The 10,953-nt window shown below is 36.7% G+C and overlaps 1 protein-coding gene across 1 annotated transcript in view; it reads left to right on the top strand.

The window, feature by feature from the left end:
• The first annotated feature begins 9,572 nt into the window (after positions 1 to 9,572).
• GAS2 (growth arrest specific 2) overlaps positions 9,573 to 10,953 on the top strand; it is a 119,465-nt gene continuing 118,084 nt past the window's right edge. Inside the window, exon 1 of the mRNA XM_032228454.1 lies at positions 9,573 to 9,714. Coding sequence (XP_032084345.1) covers positions 9,573 to 9,714 — 142 coding nt within the window. The remainder of the gene's footprint in view (positions 9,715 to 10,953) is intronic.

Here is a 10,953-nt window from a genome sequence, read left to right as displayed (position 1 = left end):
AAACACTACATAAATAAGAGAGGCAGATCCACCGAGTGTGAATAAATTTCTGTTCTTGGTTGAAAGTCCCTACTGAAGTAATGTGGAAGAAGGTTTATTACTGAGGTAAAGAAGTGAGTATTTCAAGCATGTGTTTTTCATTGCTAGAGTCTATAATTGGTAGTGTATCTTGTCACACTGATCGAATAAAGTACAAAAGATTAGATGTGGAACAGCAAAATTTTGAGTTTATGTATGATAACATATAAAGTAGATTGAATGACTGAGGTTTGTTATTTTTCAAGATTAATCTTTTATTACATTTTCCTTTTCCTTTATACAATCACTTAAATACTGTGCAGTTAAAAAAAAGAAGCAATAAACAACTCATAACACTTCTATCCTACATACACCCTTCCTTCTACCCCTCCAACTTTCATTTCTCCCTTCCAACAATCCCCTCTTCTACTTCCCCTCCCCCTCAGCCATTCCTTTCTCCCCTTCCCACCATCTCACCCTCCTTACATTCCCTTCTCACTCCCTCTTAATTCCCCCCTCTTCTTTCCCTCTACACCTCGCTTCGGTGTATTTCTAGTATTCATTGGTCTATTTGTTTTGTACTAAAACAAAAGAAAAATAAAAGGAGAAGAAAGAAGAAAAGAAAAAGAAAAAAAAAAGCAACAGTATCCAAGTGCATTCATTGTTCTGAAAATTGAGTCTATATTTCCACCCTCCCCCCCACCCACCCCCTGAACCCCCCTCCCTGACCCCCTTCCGACTTCCCAGATCCCATTCCCGGCATCGTTCTTTATCAAGCAAAGTCTGGAGTATATTGAAACCAAATAGATTAAAAGTTACAAAATAATAATTTAAAAAAAAATAAAGAACAAAAAAGAAAAGAATAATAAAAAGAAAAAAAAGGGGGGAAACCCCCCCCCAAGAAAGAGAAGTCAATAAACTCTCTAACATTAAACTCAGCTTCTCATTATTTTTAAAATCTTAAACAATGTCTTTACCCGCTTCCGCATATAAATTTTATACCTCCCACCCTACATTCTGGATCAAGGTAATCTAATTGAACTTTCACTACCCTTCCATCTACCCCACGCCACCCGACTCCATTCATCCCAAACCACAATCCAAGAAAACTACGATCTCCGCTCTCCTCGCCCCAAAGAATAGATCATGCGCAGTTTAAATTAAGATTCAAACAAGTCTTATATAAGTCCCATACAATATATGTCCAAATTCAGCACCGCTTCTTTCAGTCTCAATATCTCTTCATCGGTATACAGCTTTGTCATTTTATACCAGACAGGAGTCCTGAAATTTTATTCAGATTAAAAATTTAAGAAGTATTTTAAAGGCATAGCTGGATCTTTATTCTTTACTCTTCTGCCCTTCCGGAAGGGGAAAGCAACACCCTCCGCCTTGTAGCCACGTGTCCCGCTGCTTATCTTCTCCTTCTCCTTGTCTTTCTCCAAATCCAGGTGAATCAGGAAGTCCCGCCTTCAGAGTTTTGTAGTAAAAATCTCGGGCTTCGCAAACAGAATTGAGACGATATTTTTGGTTCTCAAATGTGACTGTGATACCAGATGGCACTTCCCATTTATATTGTATCTGAGAATCTCTGAGTTTTTCAGTTAAGAAAGTGTAGTCTCTCCTTGCTCTTAATATTTGAGATGGTATTTCTTTAAAAACAATCAAGTCCTGTCCATCGATTCGCAGCCTGTTATTGTAGAACTTCTGTATTATCGCATTTCTGGATTCTCTTGTGGTGAAATATATAATTATGTCCCTCGGAAGCTGTCGTTGTTTTGCTACACACGAGTTCTGGCGATAAATTTTTTGAATCTGCCAATCAAAGTTAAATCCCGGACTTCCCACCGAACGTCTGAAAGCCTCAAAAAAGGTCTGTTTCAAATTCTCCTGTTCCTTTTCACGCAATCCTCTGACTCTTATTGCAAACGCAGTCTTATTGTAATTTATCATAATGAGTTGTTTTTGAGCATTTTCAACTTCCTGTTGTAACGTTTGAATTTTAGATGTCAAATTAGAATTAGCTTTTTCCAAAAGTTCCAATTTGTCCTCCATTTCAGCAACATAGTCTGTCATAACAGTCATAACTCCGATCATATCTTCCCTTGTTTGAGCAATCTTGGCATCCAGTTTATCATATAAGTCCGATAAAAGTTGTTTAATTTCCTGTCTGAACTCTTTAAGGGTTTCAAAAAGAAATTCTTGCGTTAAGAGATCTCCAGTAGAGGGCGTGGGAGGCAAGGGCAGCGATTTTGTAACAATTTCTTGAGATATATTATTAAGGAAACGCTTAGACTGCTTCGATTTGGGAGCCATTATAAAAAAACGCACAAACAAACAAGCAAACAAACAAACAAAGTCTCTGCTCCCCTCGGTTTTAAATGGGATACTGTTTATAAACTTTTAACAGTTAATAAGGAGAAGTCTTCAGGAGAATAGAGCTGATTGAGTGTGTCATATATCCAACGCAGAAGCTATAAAATCACCATCTTGTAACACAGCTGGATAAGAAAGCCTTTTACAAAATTGAAGCTGGTATTTTGAATAGTAATGGGAAAAAAAATTACGACTTCAAGTTAATATTTGGTTTTGAAGCCATTTCAAAATTTATCTGCCTGCAGTTAATAAAACTCTATTGCCTGAATATGCAGCTTTAAGTAAAGAGGCTGAGTTCCCCTTTTATTTTGAAGTTTAAGGCTTGGCAAAACTTTCAGTGAGTAAACATTGTAACAAGACCGTTCAGCAGATTCATCACCATTTAACTTCCAGATAAGCAAAGTTAATGAAGGAGTAAAATTATTTTAGAAATGAAACTAATTAAAAAGCTTCTGCTGGCCTATTGTGAAACCAAAACATATGATAAGCAATCTCTTTTGTTTTGAATTCTTGTGAGAATTAAGAAAAAGTGTTCATTATTACCGGAGAAACCAGCCTGCTCGGCGCCATTTTAAAAGCCTCTAAGTAAATAATTTTTCGGAGGAGAAAAAGAAAAGAAGCTAAAATGTTGATAAACAATTATTGTCCACGGAAACGGATTCAGCTTGTGATAAGATTAAATCAAACAAAACTTTGAACTGAGTGGGGGAGACCTACTTTGTCCTGCACAAGGCAGTTTGAAATTCCCAGCACGGACAGCCGTTCTGCCTTGGGCTAGCCCCCCTTTCCCTGCAAGCACAAAAGCTGCAAAAATCAAAGAGCATTTGCCAGCAAAACAATTTCTTCTTTCCTTCTTGCCTGAAGGATAAGAAAACCTGATAAGACGTCAGATGGAAGATCCTCTAAACAGGTACGTAGCCAGGAATTCGGAGGCAGCTGATTTTTTTGCTGCCACCACCAGCAGGCTCCTCCCAGGAAGCCCTGAGGTTTGTTATTTTTGAGCTAACTGAATGGATGCTGCAGGATACATGACAGTGATGGTAGACAGACTTCATTACTGGATTTATGAACATTATTAATTAATCAAGTAACAGAACTACATTACTTGCTTTAATTAAAAGTGCAAAGGGGGCAAACTCATGTTTTTACCTTGTGCTCTTATGAAAAACGTGGTAGCATATTTGCGTGACCTGACAAAAGCGCGAACGTCAAAAGCGCGCCGACAAAACCGCGGCGCTAAAACCGCGATGTCAAAAGCGCGTCGACAACAGCGCGCCGACAGAAGCGTGATTTAAGTTAAAGTAAGGTTTAGGGTTAGGTTTAGGGTTAGGTTTAGGGTTAGGTTTAGGGTTAGGTTTAGGGTTAGGTTTAGGGTTAGGTTTAGGGTTAGGTTTAGGGTTAGGTTTAGGGTTAGGTTTAGGGTTAGGTTTAGGTTTAGGGTTAGGTTTAGGGTTAGGTTTAGGGTTAGGTTTAGGTTTAGGGTTAGGTTTAGGGTTAAGTTTAGGGTTAGGTTTAGAGTTATTTTTAGGGTTATGTTACAGCGCGCTTGTCGGCGCGCTGTTGTCGGCGTGCTTCAGCGCTCATTCGTTGGCGTGGTTTTGTCGGCGCGGTTTTGTCACCGTGGTTTAATCAGGCGCGCTTTTGTCGTTCGCACATTTGTGGTGGAACCGCATATTTGGACACGTGACTTTTAGCAATGCTGAAGAAAATAATTTGTTTAATTTTGGCCAAAGGCATACAAAATTGTTTATAGTACACATTCAAATTAAATTAGTAAGAAAATTATCAGGAAGTAAATGCTGAGTTTTATGTAAAATTATAACAAACATCTAATTATAATTCAGCAAAAGCAAACAGCACATCTAGAAATAAATATATCATATTAATTTCAAATATGGTTTGATGTGGTGTCCTCTCCCTCTCTTTTATTTGTAAAATAATGGGGTTTTTTTTGTGCAAGAAATTACATGTTATCTTGGTGCTTAATGTTGATTTGTCTTGTAAACTTTGACATTAGCTTTGTTAACTGCATTTTTCCTCTGCAATAATATTAATGAAAGTTGCAATATCTATTCACGTTCCTGGAAGTAAATTTCCTTGAGTAATTGAGGTGTGCAAAAACTTGTTCTATAAAATTTTAAGCTTGATCATGCAATGTCTTTAGTTGAATGTCTTCATTTCAAACCTTCACTTAACCTTGAAGGTAATTGAAAATCTTGGGGATATTTTATTCAGTTACCACACTTTGATAACTTGAACACAGTGATGAAAAGGTGGTATACAAGTAAAAGAAAAATATGTTTAAGCATAACCATAATATTCCTGACAGAAAGAAAGAAGGAAGGAAGGAAAGAAAGAAAGAAAGAAAGAAAGAAAGAGCCAGCCATGGACCACAATTGGACTTATTAAAAGTGGACTTATGCTAATATTGGTATAAATTAGTTTGCATTAATTTGACAGAAAGTCCCACTTAACTGTACAGTTATTTGTTCGTTCGTTCGTTCATTCATTCATTCATTCATTCATTCATTCATTCATTCATTCATTCATTCAATTTCTTTAGTCATCAGTTACCAATCAGTAACTAAAGTTACAACTGCTATGTATGTGTAACAAAGTTGCAAAAGTAAAATTTCTTGTGAAACTTTTATTTTTAAATCCCTCAAGAATAGAAAAAATATATTCATGACAGGTCCACAAAATATACTAAGTTTGCCATTTGATTCAAACATTATAATCTGTGCTTTATTTCTCTTAAAAAAAATTGGCTATTGAATCTTTTCACTGAGTCATCAATAAGAGTTGGCATTACAAGACATAATACAACATTCTGATTTTTTTGAGTGGGACATATTTCTGAGTGTACAGTACTGTACATGGAGATTGTATACTGCACTTGTTACTGTATTCAAAACGAGAGGTTCCAAATTGCTACTTCAAACCTAAAGCATTTCTGTTTTACATTTCCAAAAATTCAATAATGAAGACTTTCCAAGTTTTTTACAAAGTTGATGGAACAGAGGTAAAGATAAAGGTTCCCCTCACACATATGTGCTCTAGTCATTCCCAACTCTAGGGGGTGGTGCTCATCTCCGTTTCAAAGCCGAAGAGCCAGCGCTGTCCAAAGACGTCTCTGTGGTCATGTGGACGGCATGACTAAATGCCAGAACTGTGTCACCTTCCCACCAAAGGTGGTCCCTATTTTTCTACTTGCTTTTACATGCTTTTGAACTGCTAGGTTGGCAGAAGCTGGGACAAGTAACAAGAGCTCATTCCGTTATGCGGTGCTAGGGATTTGAACAACCGAACTGCTGATCTTTCTGATCGACAAGCTCAGCGTCCTAGCGACTGAGCCACCACATCCCTGGAACAGAACAATACAAGACACACAAACACACACATGCACACAAAAACCACTTTTATGGTTGGCAGAGCAGTAGATCTTGGATCTTACCATAATTTGCCTCTTCCCCAAATAATGTTGATACTACAAAGAAACGTGAAAAAAATTAGCCGCGAAAAAAATCTTTCTTATCCTTGCCAGAGAAACTGCAGGCTTATGAAGAATGCTTTCCTGCTTGAGATCAGAATATGGTAACTTGTAATCTTGATGTAAGCTGACAGATCAGGCTGTCTTTTGGACCTTGTTCATTAACTGGGAACCATCTACAATTCTGGTTTAGGTGATTCCTTTAATTCATAATGGCATGCGGTCTTCCTTTGTGCTACATTAAAATCCACTTAGGGCTTAAAAGTAATGCTATCATTCCCATCTTTTTATAGGAACATCAACATTAATCAACATTGATGCTGAATTTAGAATGAATGTGTGAAATGTGTGCATGAAATATGGCATGACGTACTACAAACAAAAAAATTAACAAGGAGAAAAAGAAAGCAGATGAGAAGACTTACAAAATGTCTATGGCTGTAGAATTAATCTCTCTCTGCCCCTTTTCCCTGCTACAGCTAGAATTATGATACTTCCACAATGCCCTTGCTGTTTTAAAATGTCTTTTCAGATGTTCTAAAAACACCTATCCATTCATTTTTTTCTATTTCAAAGAAAGCACAGTTTGATGAGATAAATACCCACAATGAACTGAATAATAGATTATTTCACCAAATACTACAGAAGATGTTATCCTGGGATTTTTGAGGAGAGAGGTTTGGGGCCCAGATGAGAGATTAGCACTAAGAAAATATTGTCCTGGATTTAACAATTAAAGTTCCAAGGTATGTTTAGGTGTACAAGTTAATCATCAGATACATTCATCCTTCTTTGTTGGCTGCATCTTTCCAGTTATCCTTTGTTGTTGCTAGTTCCCCCCCTCCCCATTTCCTTCACAGTTCTATGTTCCTTATCAAATAATTATTCTTGCTGAAGCCACTGAATCAAGGTTGCCATAACTGAAATAAAAATATGCTTTTTTTGTTCCACTTTCTGATATGTTTTTCTTTTCCTCGTTTCATGAGGTACAATTCATCCTTCCATATATGTAGTGTTTATCTATGCATAATTTAGTTAATCCAGTGTATTAATATGTAATTGATGTATCTTCTAATGAGCTTCTATTTACAAAATGATTTGAAAGGTGATATAGACACCTTGCTGTATTGGAGCCTAGTCCATTTTGACACAACTGTATTTATGTCATTAGGCTGCTACCAAGTGATTTAGACAGGCGGGGGGGGGGCAGAACAAATGTTAAATGGATCAAATGTGAAAAAATAGATCTCCTTCAGAAGGCAGAGTCAATACAATACAATACAATAGCAGAGTTGCAGGGAACCCTATACCATTTCAGACAGATGGCTATCTAACATCTTCTTAAAGACTTACAGTGTTGGGGTTTTCACAACTTTTAGAGGCAAGCTGTTCCACTGATTAATTGTTCTAACTGTCAGGAAATTTCTCCTCAGTTCTTGGTTGCTTCTCTCCTTGGTTAGTTTCCACCCATTGCTTCTTGTTCTACCATCAGGTGCCTTGGAAAATAGCTTGACTCCCTCTTCCTTGTGGCAACCCCTGAGATATTGGAACACTGCTGTCATTTCTTCCCTAGTCCTTCTTTTCATTAAAGTTTAGGTTCATTAAGGCTTAATCTCAATGTTTAGATATAGTACTTATCTCAGTAGTTCAAAGCTTTGCATCTGGTTTTCCTTATCTGGATTTAGAAACTATGCAGAGTTAAGCCTGGTTAATACTTGAGTGGAAATATGGGATAAAAAAATATATAACCTAACCCAGAAGAAGGCAGTGGCAAACTACTTATGTGTTCTGACCAAGAAAAGCACCCAATTGTATCGGTAATCATCAACAGCAGAACTTTACATGAAACTATCTTTATATTCTCCAATTTTCCTCATTTAAATTATAATACTAGAAGTGAAGGAGGCTAGAAGAGACAGCAGAGCTCTCCTTAACCTTGTATTTCTTTTGTTCTAAGTATTGGAAGACATTTCCTGTTTTACAAATTATAATCTAGGTTTAAAAAACTTTAAAAAAACTTAATGCTGTTGAATCTAATGTACACATTTATTATTAATATATTATTCTGTAGATAGAAAATGGCAGACTCAAATTGTGGATGCTGGAAAACATTCTCAGAACTTTATAAACTATGACCGTAATAATAATGTAAACAGTCATTACAGACTTTTTTAAAGAATCAGACTGGAAGAAATAAGATGAAGACCAAGTAGAGGTGATATTCACAGAGATAAAAGAATAATCATTATTTTATTCTGATCAAATTAGTAAGTAAAAAATTATAGGCAAATCTTGGTACTCTTTTAAAAAAATCCTAGTAAGATTTTTTCAACAGATACGAAATATTTACTGAGCTTTGTAAACTTCTAAATTTGTGAACTTCTAGGACTTACTGAGGAGAAAAACCACAATTTCACCAACACTAGCATGACACATAACTATATATAGACAGGAAACAAACCCCACACTCATTAGCACTGATGATGTTACCTATTTGAATAATAAAAGGTCTGCAATAAAACAACCAACCTCAAAAAATGGACTACATCATATCTCTTAACATGTCTACCTTTTATTTGTGAAATTCTTTATTTCAGAGGTTTTTATGTGTATATACACATGCATACGAACATAGAAACACTTACATGTACTGATTAGGAGACACCCAGGGTCTACCATTGTAATTCATTGACTCTACTTCCTTTTCCCCTTAAGGTAATATTTTATATTTGCAGTGTTTTATGCACCTTTATTCTAAACTCAGTGTCAGTGTTGATTAATGTTGGTATCCCATCAAAGATAGGAAAGTTAGCCTTACTTTTGAGCTCTCAGTGGGTTTTAACACAGCACAAAGGAAGACCACATGTCATAATGAATTAAAGGAGCCACGTAAGCCAAGAGTGTAGATAGTTCCCAGTCAATGAACAAGATCCAAAAGACAGCCTGATCTGTCAGCTTGCATCAGATTTACAAGTTAGAACTTGACTCCATCCATCATAACCCTGCAGTTTTTCTGAAAGGGAAAGGAAGATTTGATGCAACTTATTTTTCCCATGTTTTTCTAAGAGCACAAAAGCTGACGGGGTAAACTTCAGGTCAATCACTCTCTCCCAGACCTTCACTGGGAGGCACTCCTATGATTCCACATTGGATCAATATGGAACACTGTTGTCCATAACCTTCACTGAAATTATAACGCATGCGTGTGCGCACACAGACGTGTGTGTGTGTGTGTGTGTGTGTGTGTATCAGGCATGAAATCCTCTTATCTTCACTACTGGTTCAGAATCGGGAGCACATGCACATGCGCAGAGAGTCCATGATGATGTATGGACAGGTGGGTGGAGCCTCCCACCATCGCCCCTACTGGTTCGCCTAAACCAGTGCGAACTGGAAGAACACCACCTCTGGTGTGTGTGTATGTGTATATGCACAGATACATGTATATACATAAATATATACGGACAGAACTGTTTTTGCCTTTAATTATTAACACCAAAAGGCTGCATTTGAAAAAAAATGCTAATATGCAATTGTCTTAGAGTGCATTGTTCTTGTGAAAGAAGCCTCTATCATCTTTTAACACTGGCTTCTATTGAATCTGGACTCTTAGCATCTGGAAGCAATTCATTATACGAGGTGTTTTTTTTTTTTTTTCTAGAGTTCAGGTACCATCAGTGGCTGAAGGATGTGCACTTCTCTGAGCCCTAAGGTCCGAGGGCCTGGCCTCTCTGATATGCACCAGTACAGCCAGTGGTTGGCCAGCAGACATGAGGCTAATTTGTTACCAATGAAGGAAGATTTGGCGTTATGGCTGACAAACTTGCTGGGTAAGATTATTTCTACATACTGTAATTATTGTCAAGCATTTCTAAATTTGATCTTGGACCCTGACATGCAACTGGAAAAACCTGCTCTGAATAAATAATTAAAGTTCTACCATCTGTCTTGTTTATCATCTAGTTCAACAGGCTGCTTAGAGTTATAATTTCACCTGCTTTCTTATTTGGAAGGCTACAATGAAGTAAATATTTCTTCCATATTAATTTAGCATATGTGTGTATAATATATGTGTATGTATTGGGCGGGGATGGGGGGGGAAAGAAAAAAACGGCTATAGTAGAGCTTTGAGAATTTTGTTTATTTACCTGCTTTCAAATATATTTGTTATATGTATTTATGCTGTGTTAAAAAATCTGCTTTAATGTTTCCTTTGCCAGTAGTGTTGAGGATTTCTTATATATAAGGTCCATTTTGCATGAACAAGGTGAATTTCATAGGTATCCTTATGATAGGAGGAACAAGGGAAAAAACATGCATGGCAGTATCATAGTGCAAACTGCACCTTAATGTACTTCTTTCCACCATTATGGTGTAAGTATGAAAGAGTGTAGCCTGTGTTGTGACATCACAACGCATACCTTGAATAGCATCATGAGTAGCCATGGATATCACTCTTGTGATACCTTTCCTTGGAATTAAATTGAAGTATGAGAAGCCTGGAAATTGGATGTAATTGGGCAATAATATGCAAGGCAATTTACATCTAACCTTGGCTGTAAGCCTAAATAAGTGCATGAGATTCCTCTCCAATTTATGACATTTTAATATAAATTTTAAGAGCAAATTCTCTTCCATCAGATGGAATGGAATGAAAATTGTGGGAAAAATAACACAGCATAATTTTTCTGCATTTGCATTTCAATGTCTGTCTTGGATATCTTCGTCTGTTTCCCCCCACCCCGTCATGTCTCATACAAACTGGATTCTAATCTCTTTCACATATGTCCTCTATTACAAGACATAATACAACAAACATCATGCATTGAAATATTGTTTATGGTTTCAGCACATTTTCATTACTATTTAGTAATGAACTAAATTCATTTTCCTCCTCTGTATGTTACAGAGTAGCCTAAGACTATTTTCTCAGTTTGTGTGAAAAATCTCTGGACTTTCTTGAAACAGTCCTATGAAAATAGGCATTCCAATCTTGGCACTTCTCTCCTACTACTTTGAAGGAACATTATTGGTAATTATGGATAAAATGTCTTTCACTATTTTATGCT

Source organism: Thamnophis elegans, chromosome 1 (assembly GCF_009769535.1).
Source record: "Thamnophis elegans isolate rThaEle1 chromosome 1, rThaEle1.pri, whole genome shotgun sequence".
Classification (NCBI taxonomy): Eukaryota; Metazoa; Chordata; class Lepidosauria; order Squamata; family Colubridae; genus Thamnophis; species Thamnophis elegans.
The sequence above is the reverse complement of the archived record's forward strand: the minus strand, read 5'-3'. Positions and strand labels throughout refer to the sequence as shown.